This window comes from Strix uralensis, chromosome 6 (genome assembly GCF_047716275.1).
Source record: "Strix uralensis isolate ZFMK-TIS-50842 chromosome 6, bStrUra1, whole genome shotgun sequence".
Lineage (NCBI taxonomy): Eukaryota > Metazoa > Chordata > Aves > Strigiformes > Strigidae > Strix > Strix uralensis.
In genome coordinates, this window is record NC_133977.1 from 8128916 (window position 1) to 8153840 (window position 24925).

The window sequence follows — 24925 nt, forward strand, 5'->3', positions numbered from 1 at the left end:
GCTACATTACAATCAAAATCTTAATTAAAATCAAGACATTTGAACATATCAGATTATAAATAATACAGAATAAAACTCTTCAGTCTTGCATTCGACCTAACCTCTTTATGAACAAACTTATTCGTTATGGTACTAAATTATCAATTTAAAAACAGTTCCATGGTTATAACATAAAATGCGTAATTAGGAAAAATATAGATGTACTGTCTTACTTCCTTAGGACAATTTTATTCCAGTCCTTTTTTCCTCTGGACAGAGGAAGCTATTGTAACTGAGCACACAACAGCTCTTTCATAATAGAAAAAGTTACCAGCACGCACAGAAGTTGCATCAAGAACAGGGGCTCTATACAATGTCCAGAGCCTGTTGAGAAACACATAGCTTTTATATGCTATGGATTAAAGAGCACAACCATCTGGTCAGCTTTCAGGCTAAATGAGCCAATGCTATCCTGCACGCCAATTTGCACCATTGATAAAAAAGGCCTATTATACATCTGTCTCAGTAATGGCTGATGTTACGGTTTTAGCAACACTCTCCTGTTTTATTATTATTTCAAGTTTTATACTTTAACAATACACTTATTTCTATGGGTACAACTGGCATTGCTACATACTATATAAATGCTTTTCTTGCTTTATTATGTAAAATCAAGATTTAAAGGATAATGGCACTAAACTGGCACTTTTTACATTGTTTTTAATTCCTTCTTCCGACTTTTTACAAGATTCACTATTGCAGAAGCCAAAAGGTGAAGGATTAAAAGAAGTCTTCACATAAAAGCTCTAAGGATTGATATTTAATGAACTGTGAGATGTAAATCAATGCACAACAGCACAGTTTAAGCTTAAAATACTAGGATAACATTTATATTAAAAATAATTCACCTACAGATAATACAGTCTAGTGTTTATTGTATGTTATGGAAGGTACACTTGAATTTCAAAAATTTAAAACATATAAAAAGTGGTTAAGGGCTAACATTTTATCAACATGTGATAAATGTGTAAGAATGTTTATTATACAGCAGGGTACAATGGTAGTGTTAATGCCAACAGGGCACCACAGAAGTTAGTTTAAAAAAAATTTCCACTATGCTTTATACAAACAACACCACTTGCTGTTGTTTAGAGTATCAGGAGAGGATCTCCGTCTGAAGGATAAGCAGTCCTATAACATTTTTAATGTTAGATAGTGTCATAGTACGTAGATTCGTGAATGTTTCAAAATAAAACTAGAAATGCTGTAATTACTTCACAGAAATGCACATCCAATATTTGTTTTCAATAAGAACAATAGGTACAAGATTATAACTCTCCCTATATGAAATAATTTACACACAGATGAAAGCTACACTATCTAAAATAATCACTAAATACATTTTTCTTCTGGGAAATAAACAAGCAATTTTTGTTTTGCATGATCAATATCAAAAAACATATAGCAGAAGTAGTATTTTTTAAACATAACTGATGCTCTAAAGTAACAAAAAAAAAAAAAGAAATGAGAAAAAATAGTTTCCATGAATGTGCAACCTAAAATCAACCAAGCTTATATTGTAGTACAACCATATTAAGAAACCACTGATCAGAAATACAACTTTATGGAAAAAGTTTATAATCCACAAAACTGTTCATCAGGCCATAAAGTAAAATAGCTCCACAGTTTACAGATAAAACTGAGGCCACATAGATGCGTGCTATGTCTTATCTCCAGTAAGTAGATAGTTAGGCAGAGGATGTAACACTTTGTTTGTAGACAGCATGGTATGCATTTCTCAGCAAGACGTAAGGGAAACAAGACTCCAAGAGATCCATTGTCAGGAATGGAGACTCCTGCACAATCTGAAAAATACCAGGAACACAAGGTTTTTGCAGAACACTTTCTACTCCCTGCTGCTGATAATCTATTTCATGGAAATACTGCTGGTTTGCACCCACAACACCACTCACACACTTCACAGCAAAAAGAAATAACACAAAGTTTAAATGCTTGGGAGAAACACATTGCTGTAAACACATCACTTCTCAAAGCTAGTCATTTAGTTTTCATATATATATATATTCATATAGTACTCCTGCCACTTCCAAAAGATACAGAACACTGAAAGGAAAACCTCTGAGCAGAGATTTCCTCTCCACACTCTGAACAGTGCTTCTTTAATGTGAAATTTCATTTTATTATTTTATGTACTAAATGATCAATGAAAATGATCTGAACAATGTGATACAATGTTCTAGGAAACAAAGGACAATGGTAAAAATGCGTGTGCGTGTGTTGGGGAAATGAAAAAGATTAATTTCCGACATTAGAATGCCAGGAAGAATGACATAAAAAATTATTGCCACTGGTTGATGAGCTGTTACAACACACGAGGTGACAGCCAAACCCCCCTTGTTGAACGACGCAATGTGGAGCCTATTCCTTAAGTCAGTAACACATAAAATAAACAAAAGCTTACCATGTCTAGTAGTAGGTAAACAGATTCTCTGTTCCTTGTAGTAGTTTTGTCCGTCTCCTGGCCAATCTTCAGTAGACTAGACGATGCAAGCTACATAAAAATGAGTATTTCAAATCAATAAATAACGCACTGATTAACTTTTGCTATTTTGCTATCCAGGCACACACACACAACCTCTCTGAAGAAATCAATGCCCTAGCCAACAGACACTGCAGTGTACTAATAACTACAAAGGAAAGTAAGCAATGCTGAACACACGGACCATCACCAGGCTTTAGTCTCAATGAGCCATTTTTGTTTATTTCTAGCAGTGTTTAATAAGCCATTATGTGCTATTTTAATAAGAAAAGTGAACTAATTTATTGCAGAGAACTTTTGGTTGTAATCAGTAGTTGACCATTATAAAGCTTACTGAAATTAATGACAGAACTTCCATGGGATCAAGACTTCACTTTCTCTGTCCCTCCCAAAATGCATATAAACTTGCTGCACTTTGGTCAGTTTTAAAGTGATTGGAGTTTTCATTGTTTGAAGTTATACCCATTTTGCAATAGAAGGACAAATAAGTTTTACTTCTTAAACTATGTTTTTAATTGAAGAAATCTCATCCTAAATGTAAATGAATAATATTTTATCAGACCATAAGCAACCCTACAATACTAGTTTTAAGAGATATCCTAGAAACTTGTAACACATACTTAAGTATTTACAAGCTCAGGATGACAGAATACAGTAAAATACTGAATTTGCAGATGCATTGATAACCCACGTTTTCATGCTTTACAGAAATTTGAAAAACAACTCTTTTCAGCTTTTTGATATACAATCATTTATGCCCTCGCACCAAGCAATGGCAATGTGCCTAAACCACATGTTTACCAGAAATGGATTTTAACTTAAAATGCTAACTTTAAAATCTAAACTAATTTAAAACTTTAAATCAAGATTCCTCTTGAACAAATTCTGTCATTAATCAATTTGTAATATAGAGTGAACGTGCATACTTCAAAATAACCGTAGCACATACTTATCAGTGTTAAATAACCTAGTAAGTTTTTTCTGTATTTAATTAACTCTGACAGGAAAGCAGATCATCTCCAGCAGTACATTTTCTTCTTAAGAGAAATGTTATTCTTTCAGACTAACATTAAATGATACATAAAAGGTGTTAGAAAAGAAAGATTATCAAAATATCTGAACCGTCAAGTCAGTCCGTGCAGTAAAAGCAGTGGTATGAAACCAGTTCGTAAACACTGAAAAAATGCAAACCTCATACCAGAAGTGGTTTTTATCACATGAAACTATACTGGTTTCCTTCACTTGTCAAATGTATGCAACTTGACACAACCATTTCTCTTTCATCTTTTACAGCCAGCAGTTGCATTAGACAAGGTCAATGGCCAAAGGTTTTTTTTGTTTTACAAAATGAAATGAACTTCCAGAAATGGAAGATCCTTTTAAGAAGGGGGGATGGGAAAGAAAAATTGTTTCTGTGGACTTGTAGTTACAGAAAGTTATCATTATCCCACCTCTATAAGTTTAGATGCTAATAGGCACCTAAAATAAGGGGGGGAGAAGAGGTATTTTTTCATATTTCAAGGCCAAACAGCAAAAATCAAGAATCACTCAAGATCAGTGGTAATTTTTAAAAATGAAAGTGAAGCTGCCGTTTTAGCCTTTAGTTTCCCTTCAAGTATCAGCTAATTAAGAGACACTTTAAAAATTCTACTTCTACTCGAGCAGCACACCAAAATGTATTTAAAATGCATCACCACCACCTAAGGGCTTTCAATTTTTTTCTAAGAATCACTAAGGGTTTCAGAAGCTTTGATCTTCAACCTACTCTGAAGCATAAAAATTCCTCTCCTCAAATATCCGTGTAACATACTGCTATCAGACAGTTACTGCTTAAGAAGGGCAGGCATGTCAAAAGGTACAACTCAAAAGCCACTCTGGAGTTACCTTCTTTGAAAAAGTAAAATAAACTAGAGTCCAACACATCATGGGAAAAGGTCTGCTAGACAGAATCTTGATTTTATATGCATTGTACATTTCTTTTTCCAGTCATAGGCCACACAACGTAAGAGATGGTATGTGCTAACATGCTAACGATTATACTGGAAAAAAAATTATGACACTTGTATTGATTTGCTACTGTTACTTTTCAACATCACATATAGCTGACTATTGCTAAAGGACTACTACTAAATTTAATCTACATATAGACTTGTATTAACAATATGCTTTTCTCTCTTGTGCCCCAAAATCAGATTTTTCTGAAATCAATTGCGTTGCATCCCAAATTAATATTACATTTTCCACCTGAATCTGAAAATACTTCCTGAAGCTAATAGGTATTTTTCCTGTTAAGATGCGAATTTTAACCTATTGCTAGACTTCAAAAAATAACTTACCCACACCTGATTTTCTCCTTATCAAAATCAACACAGTATTATACAATAACTTTAGTTTCTCTGCAATCTATCACTACAGGAAAATAAGTGACATTACAAGCATTATAAAGCAATATTGCTACTGGAATAAATGTTGGTTAATCAATACTCATTCATACGAATCTAAATCTTTATAGTATGCCCTTGTGGTTAAGATTACAGTGACAATCAGCCATGAGTAAAGGTAACACTTGCAATGACAAACACATTGTTAGTTTAATGACAGCACTGTGCAAGCTAGACTGTGTATAAAAATGGACTGAGGGGCATTAGGGGGTTAAAGTCCCCCTCTTTTTAGAGGAGCTAGCTTTAGAAATGAAGTTATACATACGGCCAAAAATTCTTTAAGACGGTCTTCAATGCTTCCCTTGTGGATGGTAAATAAAGCTGCAGCAATCTGGTTGATAGCTTTTGCCAAGCAATGAATGTTGTTGCAATGCCCTAAACAAAAATGTATGTAAGTTACCTCAGCATCCTGTTTGAAGATGACAGTAATTTTTGGAAAATATCACCAAAGAGTTGTCACAACGAAAGATTAACTTTTAGCAGCATCTCACACAAGAGCAAAGTACCGCTGCTTTGAACTTGGTATCAGGAAAGTACAAATCTCCCTTCTGGATGCTGTAATGGTCACAACAAGCTGATGAAAATCCCCGTGGCTTTTAAAAACAAGGAAAAATAATATACTGGAAGTTTATTTGCCTTCTACATAACTTGAGAGTATTACCACTAGACTAGCCTAAAAAGACACGTGCAAGCAGGATTTTTTCAAGCTAACTGGCTATTTTTCGCCCCTCTGTGTAAATGAACAAGTTGTCATTCCCAGACAGCACTGACTCAAGACAGCTACAGGAACTCAAGAACAAACCGACTGTCAAATTGCTAATTGCTGTACATAACAGCATGCCTAAAATCCACCCAGGCTTCAGAGGCCTGGAAGGTGATTAAATGACACCAATTTTCAAAGACAGTGGAAGAACTGCTCCTCAGTAAGCCTGATATCTCTAGGCAAATTAAGTCAAATCAGAACTTTAAAACGAAATTAATAGACACCTTGGCAAATATCTTGGGAAAGTGCCAGCATATGAAAAGGAGGAGGTGTTTGAAGGAGTTAAGAAACATACAAGCACGCAAACACTACTGATTCTTAACAATTCGTTTTGGCCGTTGCCAAGCACTGAGCTCATTTTTTCATTCAGTCATTTAATAACTCCAAGATGATGCCTGAATAGCAAAGTCAGCTAGACCCCATCTCTCCACATGAGAAAAATTAATTTACCCCCACACACACTTTATTACTTACGTAAAATTAATTTTATCTATCATTTTATTGCACAATTTACTAAATGTCATAATATCTATCTGCAGCTCTTTACTCCTCTAATATCAATAACTAACTTCACATGACACAAAAATTTTCTCACCTCATTCTTCACCCTCCTTCTGTGTGGTCTATGAATATGCTGACTAGTAGGTCCCAGCAAAGATCCCTGTGGATCTCCACCAGCAGGCTCCCCCTGAGTGGATACTCCTACCCAGCCTCCTATTTTTTAATGAAATATTGCTGCATGAATATGCTAGTCTGAAAAAAGAACAGATCACCGCTTTCCTTGAACATCAGTCAAGAACATCTGTTCTGCTTAATTCTGCTGACTGAAGTTTATATTTGTTTTTGAGGTGGCTTGATATTTTTGAAGTGACTTCATTTTTATGTCTCAAAGACTGTAGAAAAAGCATAAGCAAGGGAATTCAGCTGATGAATTGTTGTCTTCCAACCTGTGACAGGTTTCAAGTATTTAGAAAAGGCTATGTCTCTTGCAGACTAGTGTTCTATTCTAGCCTCTAGATGACAAATTAGTCCTCTAGCCCGATATTTGACTAGCAGTTCAGATTTTGTACTGGGAACAAAAGTAGAGGTCTGCTAGAGCCTGAGCCTTTATCTGGAGCTAGTGGAAGAAACAGGCTAGATCTGGAAGTAGGCAGAGAGAATGCAGACATTGCTAAAGCTGTCCAAGAACTGTCTGTATTTGGGAGGTATGTCCTGCCAGATTAGCAAGCTGAAACTCCTTCAAATCTGTAACTTGTTGATGGATAAATTCAGGATTTGTCCAGGGAATTTACTTCACAAAAAGCAGCATTTATTAAGTTCTCATTCTGGAAATAGCATCTATATTAAGTGTCTAAAGCCAGATGTTCTACAATAAGGGCAGAACACAGGAAAAAGTAATTACGCAAGGAAGGTAGGACTGACAAGGTCTATTCTGTTTGTTCAGTTATTTTTGTAGAATGAACATATTTTATATACTCCTTTTGCCAGACTCTTTTCCTCTCAATAAAAAAGAGCCCACTCAGTAAAGAATTACATAATACAGAGGCCACATCTCATAAAATCAGTAGCAACTCCTAATATGGGCTTATTTGAGTTCTAGATGTAACTTCTCTCCAGTCACAGTTTTATGAGATCTTATTAACTATACTTACTTTAAGAACCCACTTTGAATCAGGCTTTGTCTGACTTCATATTAAGTTACTGAATGTAAATAAAATCACAGAAATTGGAATATTTAAGCTACATAATATAAAACAGGCAGAAGATAGAATTATCTGTTGTTTCAACCTGCTAAGACCCTGAGGACTGAGTTCTTGGAAGAGAGGGGAGTTTGAGGAAGGCAAACCTGCATGAGCTCTAACCTGCTGGAGAACCTCTAGCTAGCCTGACTCACACTCTTAGAAATAAATTTACAGAGGGGTGAATGTGAAAATATAAACACTGTTAAAAAATTTTAGTAATATGCCCCTGGCAAGTAGTCCAAGTTTTGAGACTCTACAGTAGGTAAGATGCTTTCAAAGGAGAAACTGGTAGCAGAAAGTGCTTCCAGAAGGTTTCTTTTACAAAACTATAAACAAGTAATATTTAAGAGATGTGCTCTTAAACACACATAAGCAAGTTCATTTGGACTGAGTTAACAGTACCAACATAATTGTCCTTTAACAAGCAATTTTCTACCCATGCCCTTCACCTATCACATTTGATATTCCCGGCTCTTGCCTACATTCTGAGATTTTCATTCAGCCATCAGGACTTTAAAAAAGCTTGCAAAAAGCCACAGAAACACTATCAATGGAGATAACAGGAAACAACTCTGCAGGTTACAGATTGTTCTCCCTATCCATCAGAAAAAGTTGTTAACTTGGAAATTCGTAACTTTTCAAATTAATGTTCAAGTTCTACTCATGACGTCACAGATTTATCCAACTTTTTCACAACTGGCAAAAGGCTACACTATCTGTTTAAAATTAAACTAGAGTTAACAAATCCTTCATCTCTCAAAACTGAAGGAAATGTTAATTAACACGGTTTAAAACAACCATCTCTGGTCTCTCAAAAAACGTGATCTGCATACTACAGTGACACAGAAGGCTTTCAGAATTTTTGGTCTTTTCCTAGTACTTGAAATTTTGAGAAGTCAGTTTAGACATTCTTTGTGAGTTAAATTTTGACCAGATTAAAAATAATGCAACTTTAAGAGAAAAAAAACAGAAAACACACGCTGTACCCAGTAAAAGAATGCAGAATAAACATAGTCTTTTATGCGAGTCATGCTGCACATCACAAAGGAAATAGCTTGAACAGCTGAAAGGTGACTTTTGTGTGTGTTGGAACAGTTTGGTCAGTTGTTTGTTTTTTTTTTTCAACTTAATTTTGTCTGAAAGAGAACTATTTTTTTGTGGATTACATGCAAAGAATTTCCTTGAGGCAAAGATTTTTTTTTTTTTTTGAATAAGTTGAACTACTGCGTAGGATATAATTCTGTTCACAGCTTACACCTTTCAGATTCTGTTTTCAAAATTTTACGCTTAGTAATATGAACAGCATGTTAAATATAGGAAAGACACCTTGTATGAGTGGCCCAAAGCCAATGTAAAATTACTAAAATAGCTATATTATTATATAATAAGTCTCACACTAATTAATGTAGAATATATGCTCTAGCAATTCCACATATTAGGACGAGATTGCCCCCTACAGTATCTGGACTGTTCTTAAAAATCTCAAGTAGAAGACTCATTTTTCATAGAAAGTTATCTTAAACAAGAGTTAAAGAAATGCTTTCAGAAGAACTTTCCTGGATTACAGCTGTTTTTAAAATTTTGTTCACTTACAAAATGTAAATAAATATTTAAAGCGAAAGTATTCAAGAAACTACCAGGACTATTATGAAGAAAGCATTCACAGCAAATATTCAGCTGACTCCACATTACCTTCAATAGCGGGACTGTACTGAGACATCACATTACTAGCCAAAGTCGGCAAGGAGACTGCCACGAAGACCATGAGAAGGCAAGCAATTTTATATTCTTCTTCTGGACTAATGTTTTCTAAAAACAAAACCAAAGCTCTTTAATTAAAGAAGTCATCTTCAAATACTTCATTTCAACTGCAGGTAGTTTAGAATATAAAATGTTTGACCAAACTGAAATTTAAACCCAGCAACAACAAACTCAATGTCTTTATTACGAAAGGAGGAATATGTCAGTCTTGCCAAAAGACACAGGGTGGAGCTTCAAAATGTCCAGTTTGTTATCTACAAGAATGAAGGCAAGTCACTGCTACCCTATCACTTCTAACCATTTAGTTACTAAGACTTTAATATGCTGAGCAGAACAGTATTTCTACATGCTGGTGTAAATCCAGTTATTGCTCTGAGGTGAGGAGAGCTTCTCCTGCTCTCTCCCTTTGGTAAAGGAGCACGTGATGTGCACTCACCGCAATTCACACTAAAACCCCGTGTTTCTGAACACAGCACATCACCACACATTAGCATAAGAGTAGTTTAAAAGAAGTCAGCAGTTGGTGAAATACAGTACTTACATCTGTACAAACTGAATTACTACAAACAAAATACTTCAAACTGCAAAGGTAAGAATCAAAATACAAGATCCTAACCAATCATGAAAGAGACAGAAATTTCCTGTCTTGTTCAGCCAGCTTAAACATTTCACAGGTGCACCACAATGAAAATAATCCATTTAAAATGCCACTTCAGATACTACCCATCTTCTAAAGATATACCTACATGTATTATACGTATAATGTGTATAAGACAAATGCACTTTTTTTTTCTGCTTGATACTTAAGTTTGAATATTAAAATGCCCCCTGGAATTAGCTGTCATTTCCCCTCCCAAAATAACTATTATTAAAGCAAGAAAAAACAACTTAGCATTTAAAATATTCACAATCCGATTATAACATTAACTCTCCATTACACACAGGGGAAAAAAGCAATAAAGTGCTCAGTAAGGAAGATAGGGAAAAAAGTTGAAGACTGTCAAAAAGCACTTAAGAGTCTTAATTCATGCCTTCAAACCCGCCAGAGTAAACAGAACTGAGAAGCTTAAGACGGTGGTTCTTTAAAACAAGAGGAAGCACTATACATGTCAGAACATTAAGATGCTTATTTTACAGTGTTTCCCCTTGTAAGCTCCGTGTTAACACTTGTATAACACACCAGTATCACAGTGTTCTGAAATTCCTGAAGTGCATTCAGCTGGCATTTCAGCTCCTAATGCCTGCTTACAAGACACAGATTTGTTACAGATCTGCACCACAGAACTGATCATGCCTGTAATTGTTCACAATCGAGTCCTATTTTCATTGTCCTGGAATTACAGCAGTTTTCACCATTAGCTATTAAACTCTTTCAACATCTACTCGGTATTCTTTTCTAGGTCAACAAGTTCATTCATATGTGGTGGAAAAGATTCTCAAGATAACACATTAGTAGGCAGCAGGCACTAATAATTCATGTTCTTACGCCATTTACAGAGTTCATCGAAGGAATACAAAGGACACAAGATATAAAAGTCTCTTCCTAGCACTTTAAACACTTCCATGCATAGCTGCATTCATTTTTTTGCCCCCCCCCCCCCCCCCTTTTTATTTTAAACACTTACATTTTCTAAGTTGTAACTTCCTACCTGATTTTTGGGAAGACAGTGCTACGACCAAGGCAGGATCAATCTCACAAGGCAATCCAGCAGCTGATGACAGTTCATATACATTCATGGCCACCTGAGGACCAAAAGAAAGATAATGACAAAAAAGACAACATTGATTGCTTTTTGTGTAAACATGATAAAGCACAGTTTTGCTGTCATGTTTAAAATGTTCACATCGGAGTTTGAGCACGAAGGAATTCCAGAGACTTGGCTAAAACAAGATAAAGAGACTCTAGGTTTTTGTTGGTTTCTAACCTACATTGAACAGCTGGTCAGTACTTTGTGTGCTAGATTATAATTACTTTTTGTCAGGTCAAACAAAGCTTGTATATTTTTCTACATTACCTCCAAAGCAAACATCCTGACTTCCAATCAGTTCTTTCTACATCTTTCCTCACTGTTCAAAAGAAATTAACAGATTTTTCTCTACCAAATCTAAAAGTATCAGCTAACAAACATCTGCAAATATAGCATTTTAGACAAAAGCCAAGTTACCATCTAGTGAAACACGAGAGTAAAGCAGAATCTTACAACATTCAAATTTGATACAGATTCAATGTCCAGTGATTCCAAGTGCCAAGAATTAGACTCTAAGTGGCCCTAACACTTGGAGGAACTAAGAGCATCTTGAAATGTATTCCATTTTCCAGCCTGTCCCAGGCTGTATCTTTTATTGCCATCACCAAACCTTCACCACAGTTCTTTTCTTTTTCCCTAGTTTACATTTTGGACAAAGTATCTGAAGCTGTAGTTCAGATAAATCTCTGCAAAAGCAAGTTTATACCAAATGCAAAGGACTCTGGGAAACTCTAGCAACATGTTGCATTGCCATTAGTATTTGAGAAGTTTTACACTTTGCCCATAAATTCTCACATATAGTTGGTCAGCTACACATAGGGGATATTGTGCAGACTACCCTCATTGATGTGCTCCAGCCTGGCTACCCCAGGGCAAGTTCTGATATGAAAAGCATACGATGTTTGCACAGTACTATGCTGTCAGCAGGACATACAATATTAGCTTGAATACAGTCCTGCATTAAAAGAATTACAGAGTATCTGGATGGGAGCTGGTTCACAACAAACTGGCTAAGGAGCAACAGTGGAACAAATGCAAGCCTGTTTCTAAAAGCCTGTATAGACATCCTAACAATTAATATAAAAAAATAACCAAATAAAAGGAGAACAAAGGGGACACCTTATAGCAGCCTTCCAGCACGTAAAGGGAGTCCACAGGAAAGGTGGGGAGGAACTCTATCAGGGAGTGTAGGGATAGGATGAGGGGTAACAGTTTTAAACTGAAAGAGGGCAGATTTGGATTAAATATAAGGAAGAAATTCTTCAGTGTGAGGGTGGTGAGGCACTGGCACAGGTTGCCCAGAGGAGCTGTGGCTGCCCCCTCCCTGGCAGGGTTCAAGGCCAGGTTGGACGGGGCTTTGAGCAACCTGGTCTAGTGGAAGGTGTCCCTGCCCGTGGCAGGGGGGTGGGAACTAGATGATCTTTAAGGTCCCTTTCAACCAAAACCATTCTATGATTCTATAAATCCTCATTTTGCCAGTCACCCCATATCATAAGTTTTAGGGGTACTAAAATAAAAATAACATTGCATAACAACTATTTATTTAATCAACAGCTTTAAAGTTATTTATGCTTTGCTTGGTAAATTCAGTACAAAGGAAATTACTATGTTATTATATCCTAAAATATGCCCAATTGGGCAAATATCCCAATCCATCGTACAAAGCCTTGTAAAGAACTGTCTGTTGGCATGCCTTCATTTAAAAAAAAAAAAAAAGGCTGCCTTATTGTCCTAAAAGAAGCCTTTGTTGCTTAAAATTGCACTGCTGTATGTGACAAGGCCAGGAGAAAGCTCAGACAATGAGCTGCTGATTATCCACAGGACTTAATTGTTAGCAGGCTCACAGCACAGTTCTAGCCCTTCCAACAAGTTGTTTTCAAGACAAAGCTCTGGCAGAGTTACAGGGTAGCACATCAGAGCTCCCAGCATTCCCAGTAGGCACTATAGGGAAGACTACACAGGTTTGGCTCATCCATGCACAGTCCTCCAACATTATATAGGCAAGCTACGTACTCTCAAACAAGCCTACATAGCATCACGCCACACCACCAGATGCGACATCTATGGTTGGTATCATGACAACACCAGCATGGTGGATGGTACAACAGCTTTCAGAATTTATTTCAGACACTTTGAACTAGAAAAAAACCACACACAAATTCGGTATATTTAAGAATCACAGTAGAACTAGAGCAGACCCAAAGAAGGCCAACAGCCAAATATTACATGAAGCAGAGGCAACTATCACAGAATCACAGAATCATCTAGGCTGGAAGAAGCCTTGAAGATCATCTAGTCCAACCGTTAACCTAGCACTGACAGTTCCCAACTACACCATATCCCTCAGCGCTATGTTGACCCTACTCTTAAACACCTCCAGCAATGGGGACTCCACCACCTCCCTGGGCAGCCCATTCCAACGCCCAACAACCCGTTCTGGAAAGAAATGCTTCCTAATATCCAGTCTAAATGTTCCCTGGTGCAACTTGAGGCCATTACCTCTTGTCCTATCGCTTGTTACTTGGTTAAAGAGACTCATCCCCAGCTCTCTGCAGCCTCCTTTCAGGTAGTTGTAGAGGGCGATGAGGTCTCCCCTCAGCCTCCTCTTCTCCAGACTAAACCCCCCCAGTTTCCTCAGCCACTCGTCATAAGACCTGTGCTCCAGACCCTGCACCAGCTTCGTTGCCCTTCAGTACTAGGTGGTACTATGTGGCATGAGCCACAGAACTATACTCAGCATGGTTTTATTTAGCAGTAGACAGCTTTTTTTGCCATCCAATTATACGAGTGACTACAAATTACTCCAGTGACTTCCAGAAGAGAAGGTCAAAAATCAGACTTGTAGCTATTACATGCACAGAGATCCAACCATGTAAGCAGCGTCCTTGAAACATTTAGTTTTACCAGTTACACTGTTCACACTATGAAGCAGCTCAGTATTCTTCCCTTTATCACTTAGTCATATTTTAACACTTGAAAAATCTTGCTCTTAATTCTTTCCATGAGAGTTCTCAAATATGATTACAGGCAGATAGAGACTGGTGCTTATCCTATCAGTTGGTTGTCTTTTTTTTCCGGAACATTAGGAGGCTGCAGATACACAACTACTTAGCTCTTTGGAAAAAAGGGTGTTCTTTTTTCTGGATTTTTCACACTAAGCACGAGAGTCTTTCCCCTTACGTATTTTCAGTAAGCTCCAAAAATTACTCCATCACCCCTTGGGCAAAACATTACCTTCATGTCAGTCTCTCTTGGAATGTGATCTTTAAAGTCCTCGATGGAACTTACAAGGAAAGGAATGTGGTAGGATAAGACCTAAGAGACACAAACACATACAAAATAAGAAAAATATACTTCCGATGTTAATGATCAATTAGACACTACCATTATTTTAACAATCTTATTTTTTTAAATTAAGTTTTTATTTTATGCATATAAATTTGTTTGTAGATTTAAGACATTAAAGCCTAATAATGCAAAATCAAGCTGTTTGCTAACAAAGTGAAATGAAAACTTTTAAAATGTACTAAACACAGGAAACATTGAGGCATGCTCAAAAACCTTTATGTTTTAATGTAACATTTCTCTGAGCAGTACTCAAGAAGTAGATTCCTCCACCCCCAACTTGCAATTCAAAGTTCAGTTATGACTGAGTATTGCCATTTTACCCACATGCCAACCTTTTAAGAGTCAACATTCCTAGTGAAGCGTCAAATACCCTACTGTTCCATTAAATTAAATACAATGAGAATTATTCAGAACATATTCAGTTGTTTCTTACATCTCTAAGTGCTTCCTGTGCCAACGACCGAAAAGACAAGATAACACCAATAATCGTCATTCTCTTCAAAACACTGTCAACAGCTGAAGAGAAACGAGAACAACAGTGAACAAGAACCTGTTGATGCTTGCAAGCTCAACTCTTCAAAAAAGAGAAGAAAACATTTAACGAAATACAGAAAAAACACAAGGGACCAAAACAGTGGCATTCCTTAAAAGAGCCCAAATAAACAGTGCTTAAGCAGGTTTTTATAGCTGAGTTGACAATGGGATTTTCAGAAGACTATCCTGTTAACCACTTCATGGAATGAACCCCCGTTACACACAGCTGACAATACTGGACGCTAACACTACTTCTGCGTTTTCTTGAGGCCAAAAATGTCTCTTTATAATAATTATTTTTAAAAAATAATTATGTTAATTACACGTAAAGATCCGCCCAAGGACTGCAATAATTAACACGGCAATGGAATCAAATCAGAAACATTTGTCAAAAAAGCCTGTGATTTGTAATCTGCAGCTATGCACTCAGTTTGCAGATTACTGCTGTTATAGCTATGTTATCATCCCTGAAAAGATGCTCGAAGCTCATCACTACTATAGTTCCTGTGCACTAATTAACACTAAAATCTCATTTTGTCTGTACATGAGAATACTGGAAAATTTTGAAAAGATGCATCAGTTTATCTGAGCCCACATGCATTTTGCTGCTTCTGTATACTTAATACAGAGAAATTAATTTTTCTCATTTTCTTTAAAAAGACAAAGCTAAAAAACAATTCTGTATCTTTAGTAGGACCTTGTTAGTTACCCACATGATAATCTTTTAAAGAGCGCTGCCATCTGGTCTGGCTTGTCGAAACTGGTCCTCATTTGTGTTAGAACCTCAACATTCTCCACCACAAGTTTCTAAAAAGAAGCAAAGATTCAGGTCACCTATAGATTTCAGTATGTTAACAGGATAAATGCATGGTTTAGGATATTTCAGTCTGGCAGAAAGGCAACTAAACTCATGGAATACAGATGTACCACTGTGTTCTTAATGGGACAACAATACCAGTATCATTGTCAAGCACTACTCTACAACAAAAGCAGGCTCTGAATCAAAAAGCAGAGGATTAGATACCCCTTGGAACACAATTTTTATAGTCAACAATGAGTACAACTTCTTAAAACAAGGGAATGAAACTCAGTAAAACCAGACAATAGCTCCTTGTGCTAGTCAGCTTTTTATAAGAAAAGTATACGTGTATCAATAAAAATGCAGATTCACAAAGTAATCCATTCTTTTGGGTTGCTCCTTTCACTAGTTATGCTGCAAGGATTAGAAATTTAATGTTAGTAAATGGAACGAAGGGTCTAAGAGTCAGATTATTAAATCTTGGTGCAGTTTCCCTGAAATTTTCTTCCATTGTAATATAAAATAAAAACACAGACATTAATTCAAGTCCTGAAACAGTTAAACTCAAGTGCAATATTTTTCATTTCAGTTCGACCAAAAGAAAATGTGTGTCTGTTTCTAACGCGTAACAGCTCTCATACATGCAGTTTGTAGCATTAGGGTAAACATAATAACTTTCCTGAAATCATTCTTCAAATATGTATCCGATTTAAGTTTAAATTACAGAGATTGCATAATCACATCCATAAAATGTCATATCCAAAAAGGGTTTCTTGCTAGCTGAGAAACTTATGTTGTGCCAGGCAGTATTTTTAAACTCTCTTCAAGCAAGAAACAGGTACTTTATTCTTACAAAAAATATTTTTGCAGTTTGAGTGCTAAGTACCCTATTTCAGAAATGTAAAATATGATTATTTCTCTTTAGGTAGAGAACAACCAGCGGCTAAGAAAATTTAGATATCTTGTGTGCTTCTGAACATTAAATGAAGAAAGTGTTTCCTTTCTTTTAAAGATGACTTAATTTAGGGCTTTTTATACACTAAACAATATCGAGATAGAAAAGAAATGAAAGATGGAGGAAGAAAACAATATATTCTGTATTGGGGGCGGTCTTCCAAAGTTGGTTATTAATAGTTTATTTTTCAAGTGGATGCATTCCAATCCATCTTAATTACCAGGCAGCACAACCGAAATGAGCAATGAGGAGGGAGCAGGAAAAACTACTATTCAAACATGTAGGCCACTATAAGCCTGGAACATTATTTAAGATATATAATATAAATTCTAAGAAGAGACATACCTGCAGGAACCTACTGCTAAGGATTCAAGAACATTTGACCTTTGATAGTTCTGCTAACTGCTTTAATAGTTTTATTTTACTTCTCTTCAACCCATGCTGAAAACAGGGCATAACACAGCAACTGGCAAGCAGGGAAATTAAATTTCAGAGTAATTATTCCTGTGACCACAGGAGGAGAAGAAAAACAGCACAACTGAAACTATTTTGCTGCTATGAAATAAACAGCGGTCTGTATTTACTCCCACCTCCTGGACAAGTAGTCTGTACAAAGCAGATCTGTCCAACAGCTTAGACCTCTCAGATTCAATTAGTCTGTGTCATGGTCATGCTATTTCCATAAGCTCAAGTCTACCCATAATCTATCCAGTTCTCCCACTTTCGTTCTTATCTTCAGTGAGAAGGAAGGAAAGAAAAACTATACAAGAAGTAGCAAACTAATCACCTTCAAGAATGTGTGCACGTGTGCACACGCAGACACACAAGATGTACTTCTATGCTGAAAGCCAAAGCAAGACTGGTTTGCACTGAAATGAAGATGGGCATTTTAAACCAAACGATGTATCAGAACTTGGCAGATGTGTGACATTTTAATTTAAATCCTTCAAAGCTCTCCAGAATGCAAGATTGAAGGCAATAGCCCACGCACATTGTTATTGAGTCAAGCTTTCAGCTTTACAAAAAATAACCAGCATATTAGTTTAAGATTTAAAAGGAACAGGCTGGAATACAGTTCAAATAGTTACTTAAATGAGGCAAACTTCCCCTCCTTGCCGCAGTCTTAAACTTCAGATGTAATCCCAACACCTGGTCCCACTGCGGGAAGCAAAGCAAGCGTGTTGAACCCCACTCTTAATAAATTCCCCATTCTATCCTCTTGTTGCTTCCTTTCCCCAAACACAGATGTTTCTCAGTGCTCTCCTGCTAAGCCAACTGCATCCCAGCCAAAGAGATGAACATTTTATTACTTTATTTTTTTCCTCCAAATATGTGGTCATGTGCATGTGGATCTCCATCATGATCTGCTTATCCTTAGTATTAGAAAACAACAAATCTCAGTGACAATTTAAAGTTGCTTTGAAAAAAAAAATACACAGAGATACAGTATCAATTATGCTGATTTTGAGGAAGTCTGACAACTCCCCAGGAAGTGGACAAATACACAGCAGCAACCAACCAACATCTGCCCAATGGCTTCACATTTTACTTGGAATGTGACAAATGTCCCTTTGTCCATAGCCAGGAGTTACAGAATTTAACCTTAAAATCACACCATTCTCACCTGGAAAGTCTCATCCCAAAACTCAAAAATTGGAATGGGCATAAGGAATCTGGCTGGTCAGTCAGATCAGGGTTGCTGCATGCTCTTGCAGCAGCTTGGAAAGCATGAGCAAGCCCTCTCCTTAAGCTGTGACATTGAATGTATTTTTACACTGGATTTAGTAATTTTTTAAAAAACTAGGGTTTTTTATGCATATGAATTTGTAGATTTAAAGCCTAATAAATGTGAAATCAAGCTGTTTGCAAAGTGAAATGAAAACTTCAAATCTTTTAGGGCATCATATATCCTAGCAACAAAGCAGCACTGAAATTCACAATGTTTACAGAGAGAACAAGATCTCTGAAACTGCAACATAGGATATATTGCTTTTAAAGGCCTGGTATGCTAATAATAATAAATTGTTGTTGGAAAAAGAATGAGAAGTTCTTAGATCTCTTAAGTATTAATGTGCGTTTTTAAAAACATAACATGCATGAATAGTTACAAAACACTCCTTATTGTAATTAGTGGTTAAATAAATTGAAAATGATGACATGTAATAACTTGTAATTAAATTTGGAAATGCCACTAAAAGACTATGTCATTGAAAAGCAAATATGTGCCAATTAGTGAAATTTTAATAGTATGACTATCCTGGGAAAGTAATACATGTTATTTAATATATTAAAACCTCTTTCCCCAAAGAATTATTTACACAGGCACCCAGTGCAACTAGCTTCCCTGATATGCCCATATTTCCAATTTTTTTCACCACACCAACTTTATTGTTTGTTTGTGTTGCTGTAGGTATCAGGTTTATTTATCAGAATACAGACATTTATAATAAATCGGTACTATTCAGCCAGAGGGAAAGATATGTCTAAAAATGAGGGAAACTAAGAAAGAAGACAGACCTGAAGTCTCCCATCCGTGTAAACTGAACAATAGATGCTAACACACACAGTAAAGAAAGCAAGTCCTTATAGAAGACTAAGATACATTTGAGATTTTCATGGTAAGTTTTGAGAGTCAACGGACTTGGGTAAGCCCTTTGCAAGCACCTGGAGATCTCAAAAAACATTTCTCTTCTCATTGATGATAAAAATGACTTGACTTGACTCCTATCTTAGGGTATCTAACATAGAAATCAACAAAGCCTACATAAAGTCCTGCCCGTTCAGCTGCTGAAGAATGTGGGATACACACGTACCACATGTGCAAAAGTACTACAAAGTAATATTCACAGCTTTATCAGTTTGTTTGATGCAGTTGTTTCAAAAGATGGCATGCAGAAGCACAGCTATTAAATCCTAAAGGAAGCTTAAACAGAATGCTACCCGCCTTCCCACCCACCAGTTTCCCAAGGTTACCTTAAGCTCAGCAACCTGTGAAGAAATGTGCCACATCAGACTTTCACTTAGGAACTTCATGCCATATGGTCCCAGAAGTTCAGAAAGGGCTCTCATTTCTGAGGAATAAAACAAACTGTTCTACTTCAAACATTCCTTCTTCAGTTATTTGATGCCCATCACGTCTAGCGCAATGGTGTTTTATTTGCAAAAATATTTTATCACAAAGTAGAATTTTAGATATAAGAACTTGTGTCATAATAGAACTGAAGTGGCAGTCACCAACATATCACACAGCTATCTCTGTAGCTTAAATGCATCAATGCTACTTTGACCAAAAAATAGGAAAAGTGAGCTCTCTCAAGACAGAGACAGCACAATAAAAACTACTTACAACACTACTGAAGGTTAACAAATGCTGGCTGTAATAGAACACTCTAAGAGTTGCTGTTTTTCCAACTGCTCAAGCAATAACTATCCCTCACAAACATCCAGTAGGAACATCAAAGTTTACCTGATATGTCAGAGTATTCCTCAGCATTAAATGTCAATTCATTTTCTGTAGGCAAATTCACAAATGCCTTCATGGCTGGAAAATAGGCTATGTGACCATTGCTGACTTGCCGTAGCAAGGTTTCCAAATACCTTATCAGAAAGAGAAAAGGTTTTAGATGAAAAGACACATGTTCATAGATACTCTACGCAAATGAAACATGCTTGTGTGACAAGGGACAGCAAAGCCTATAGACTAAAGTTTTACTTTCATGGTTCAACTGATACCTGTATCTTACTCTACATATTCCCCCCCATAAAAAGTGAATTTCACAATAAGCAAACCTTAAAGTGATTTTAACAGGTACTGGAAGAAGTAAACTTGTGAAGTTGGGAACTTAAGAAAGTTTCAAAACAACTCCACTTCTTCAATTCCAGATTTTTAATTAAATAAAAAAATTGCAAAAAACTTGCAACAAGCGTTCATATAATTACTTACCAATTTGTGTACAGGCTGGTAATGGTTGGCTCACCGTGGCTATCTAAATGCTGGGTTTGCTGAAGCAGAACATTGTTAAATACTCGTGTAATGTCAATCTGTACATAATTTTCTATTGACTGGAGTACTGTCATATAGGCTCTTACGCTGGTTAACAGCTCTGAAGGCTTTGCAATCTCTTGTGTTGCTTGATTATACATAGTCATTCCAACAATTGACCTTTTAGAAACAAAAATAAATAGAAACAAATAAATTGCATTTATTACTAAAATTAAACAGACACAAAGATGCAGCTATAAAAATTGTTTTATATTCAAAGCTTTTACCTGACTGCTTCTCCAATCTGCAAGTATAAAACTAATCAATGCTCATACTACAACCAGCACTTTTAAAAAATAGTTCTAGATGCCAAAGACAACTGTATTCATGGTTCCAGCAAAAATTTCATGAGGCTAAAAATAGTCACCAAGCATTTTTAAAATAAAGATTCCCCAACCCAAATATAAGGGCAATCCACAATGTAGAAAACTTACATTACAACTACTTTGATAAATAAATTAACCTTAAAGTCTTAAAACACAAAACTTCTGGGAAATGCAAGAGCAATGATGTATTAAAGTGTTCAAAGCATATTCACTAAGGCAAAAATTCTTTGACCAAAGTTGCTGCCATAGTTTTAGTATGAAATATCTGTTAAGAAATCATATAGCTATAATTCTGAATTGAAAATATTCAAAGCCAAACTCCTATCTTGTGTTGCTTTGTGTAAGTATTTAAAGGCACATCTGATTACCTTGTGATATTAGCTATGCCTACTGTATGAGTGCATAAATTTTGTAAGACACAGGCCACACCGTTTAATCTCTCTTCTTTCTGCCTCAGCTCATGCAGTATTAAAAAAAACTCAACATTATCTTGAAAGATCTCATCTTGGTTGCAATACATAGGTTTCCTAGAACATACTTTTTTTAAAAAAAAATTGGATTTTAACTGTTTTAAATGACTTTTCAAGTTATTGAAAAAAAAGCTGCTGAAAGCAATTATCGTGCAAGCAGATAAAAGGAAATATTTTTATATCATTTGGTAGGTAAGCTTCAGTTGTATTTATATACACAATTTTAAAAATTTGAGTATATGTTAAGTAAATAAATAAGAATCTTATCAATGAAAAAGAAATCTTCGTTTAGCTGACACAGTGATTTCTATCTTTAATCAAAAAGTCAACAAACTGCAGGACATACTTTGATTTGTTCAAATTCTCACTATAAATAAAACCAGGTTTCTAATAATAGATGTCCTATACATCAGGCTAGCTTTCAAGCTAGATCATAACCACACAAAGAACTGTATACTCCCTTTTAACATAAACGGACACGGACTTTACTCAGTATCTCACTTAAACCAGGCCCTCAAGCAAACTGTCAGGGGGTCCTTAAAGCCAACAAAGTTTTCTTAGTAAATGAATACTTGTAGTATTCAGATTTTCAGAGCTAAGCTTTTGAGTGGTATGTATTTTTCAAAGGCAGAACAGCAACAAAATGAAACAAAAAAGAAATAGGTAGATAACTACCTTCATCAGAGGTGAACGGGATAAATTATTCTGGAGGAAAACATCAGCTTAAGTAACATTTTTGTTGTTGCTTGGAAATGTGTAAATAAGTCTATTTTCACAAGTTTACTTCTGAGGCAGTCTCTTTTTTGCTTTAAAATCAACTCAAAATTGGTATTATTACAAGATTAAGTGGCATAATAATAGTCCAGTCATACATGAAACCAAGCAGGTTAAAACAGTACACAAAAAACTCCTAACGCCGAAACACTAACACTTTATTTAAAGTGGAAGAAATGCCACTTAAGTATCTGAAAAATAATTATAAATTCAACATTTATGCTGTTTGTCTAACAAGTCTCATTTCTTTCATGAGGCAAGAACAAGAAAAGCAGTCTCTGAAAGTCATCTGCCTGTGGCTTCAGCCCCAATCCACAAGCCAAACCCCCCAAAATTAAAAAAATAAGCACAAGTGACCAACACTGGTCTAAGTTCATAAATCTGAAGATAACAGCTGACTCCTTATAAAGTCATGAAGTTATCTTCACTTTTATGCCATCCTGTCTTACTCAAAAGATGGAGCGCTCTAGTGACCTAATATTATGTCTTGATGATTAAAACTTTATTAGAAGTCTTTATACTCTGCTTGAACTATATAACTAGTAAACCCTGTCATGAAATACAACTAGGATAGCTGGCTGTTTTACTATGAAGTCCTCTCCAGAAGCTGCCATTTGCCTGTTTCTGTAAATAATGACAGAAAGATCAAGGTAAGAATAGACAGTAATACCAAGTGGCAACACTTCTTAAGAAAAAAAAAAAAGGTAATTAAAGTATCTTCTCAGTTGCCTTTGTCAGGTTTTGAGTTCTGATTTTTAGATTTCCTTTCAGCAAGCCAGTAAACTCAAACACTTGAAACTTGCAACACTATGCAAAAGAATGGTGGGAAGACAGTCTTTATCAATGCCTAAAAATAGGTGTCACCAACTCCCACAAAATACAGAGAACTAGGAATGCAGGATCAGGCTGTTAAAAGGCGATATGCATTTCAATATGTTTTCTTCTAAAACAGGAACTAACAATTGTGTATGCCTGCACATATAACTTAATTTTCATTTTAGTCAGAATTTGACTCGTGAGTTTCGTGATCCACCTTTAAAAACTGGTTTTATGTAGTAAGTATACAATACTTTCAACATCAAATCAGTAAAGACTTATCTATATATCAATAATTCTAATATTACATTTCTTTCTTACTTGGTAAAGCGGATTTCCAGGTGAGATGTTAAATATTCTCTTGGGGTAAACGTGTGTTCCCAGACCACCATGTTTGGTACGTAGTTGATTGAGAAGCAGAGCTCAGAAAGTGCAGTGTGCAGTTTGTCCAGGCTTTAAGAACAGGCAACAAGAAATAAAAAAAAAATATTTAGCGTAACATGTATTATCATGGAAAGCACACATTGGATGGGAGAACGCCTCAAGAGCAGGTACCGCTCTAACTCTTCCTTTCATTACCCTTTTCTGCTTTGAGACACTTTTCTAGCTTATTTTAAAAACAGTATTTTGGGTAAGAACACATCCTACAACTGCATACTGATCTGCATCACACACAGTGATGAGAAATAGAAATATATTTTTATGTATATGCATATTTTTTCCCCTAGAAAAGAACAGTCTGTTCAGGTGTTTTTTCCTAACTGAACTAAGCAACACAAGTAATGTTTGCTACTAGCCCGTACTAAAAACCTAAAAAATTGAGAGAGTGAATCTTAAGCTACAAGCAAGTTCTTTTCCCTCAACTTCTCTAATCTTTGCAGGTCTCTGATGTTTGGTGGTTGCAGGCGTAGCAAAACCACTTCCCTTTCAGCAGTGTGTTTTCAGGCACTCCCAGCCACAACACTAAACATGTATTGTTTCCTTTTCTTAACTTCCTTCCTCCTCATACTTTTATCACTCTACCATCTTGTCCTCTGATTATCTTCTACCTTTTCCTTCCCTATCATCTCTTACACCCCAAACTGTATTTATTAATCTTTCCTCTTATCTCTTTCAGGTGGGTTTTTTGGTTTTGTTATTGATTTGCTGGTGTTTTCAATTCTTCTATAGCCACTAACAAGGAAACCTTCCCCAGTTGGTACAGGCACTGGAGCCTCAACTCCATCCCAGCAGCTGAAGGCAGCAAACAGCCTTTTGGCAGCAAGAACTTCCAGTCCAGCCTGTACTTTACCTAGTTAATAAAGCAAGGCAGAATCGAAGATGCCATCCACTCCATGGACTCCCACTTCCACAACCATTAATATGACTATATAGGAAACCTAGCTACAGCACAGGGATCCTTTCTGCTCAGGGAAGGAAACAGCTGAGGGGATAAATTCAAGGAGATACACATTCTGTTGCTCTGCATAACCGAATTCAGTCTCTGTAACAGAAGCATCATATGCTCACAAACTACAAAGTTGTTGTATTTACAGTCAATTAAACTTACTCAAATAAACTAAGCAAGAAGCATTCAATATGTAGATCACATATGTTTTGACTTGGGATTCAAGGTGAAAGGAACAGAAGAGGTGGCTTACTTTGTCACAACCAATCTGTTTTTCCTCATGCTTTCTACTCCTGGTTTCTCTCTTTCAGGTTCTCCTTTCTTCCCAGTCTGTTTTTTTGACTTTTTGTTCACTGCTTGACTGATGGTTTTGGCACAATGCTTTGGCAGCAACTAGTAAACAAAAAGAAATAGTCCCTCCAAATGAAAATCCAACTTGGTAGCAGCCATGATACAAAATAAGCTTATGGTCCAGGTGGA

At 36.2% G+C, this 24925-nt stretch overlaps 1 protein-coding gene across 4 annotated transcripts in view; it reads right to left on the reverse strand.

Moving 5' to 3' along the window:
* Nucleotides 1-784: 784 nt before the first annotated feature.
* Nucleotides 785-24925, reverse strand: part of NCKAP1 (NCK associated protein 1) — a 61260-nt gene continuing 37119 nt past the window's right edge. For all 4 annotated transcript variants that reach the window (XM_074872650.1, XM_074872648.1, XM_074872647.1 and 1 more), the window contains 13 exons: nucleotides 24699-24838; nucleotides 23380-23511; nucleotides 20574-20792; nucleotides 20097-20227; nucleotides 19604-19701; nucleotides 15590-15683; nucleotides 14776-14858; nucleotides 14229-14309; nucleotides 10896-10989; nucleotides 9178-9294; nucleotides 5246-5355; nucleotides 2462-2551; nucleotides 785-1844 (listed from right to left, as the gene is read on the reverse strand). In XM_074872650.1, coding sequence (XP_074728751.1) covers nucleotides 1728-1844; nucleotides 2462-2551; nucleotides 5246-5355; nucleotides 9178-9294; nucleotides 10896-10989; nucleotides 14229-14309; nucleotides 14776-14858; nucleotides 15590-15683; nucleotides 19604-19701; nucleotides 20097-20227; nucleotides 20574-20792; nucleotides 23380-23511; nucleotides 24699-24838 — 1506 coding nt within the window. In that variant the 3' untranslated portion in view covers nucleotides 785-1727. The remainder of the gene's footprint in view (nucleotides 1845-2461; nucleotides 2552-5245; nucleotides 5356-9177; nucleotides 9295-10895; nucleotides 10990-14228; nucleotides 14310-14775; nucleotides 14859-15589; nucleotides 15684-19603; nucleotides 19702-20096; nucleotides 20228-20573; nucleotides 20793-23379; nucleotides 23512-24698; nucleotides 24839-24925) is intronic.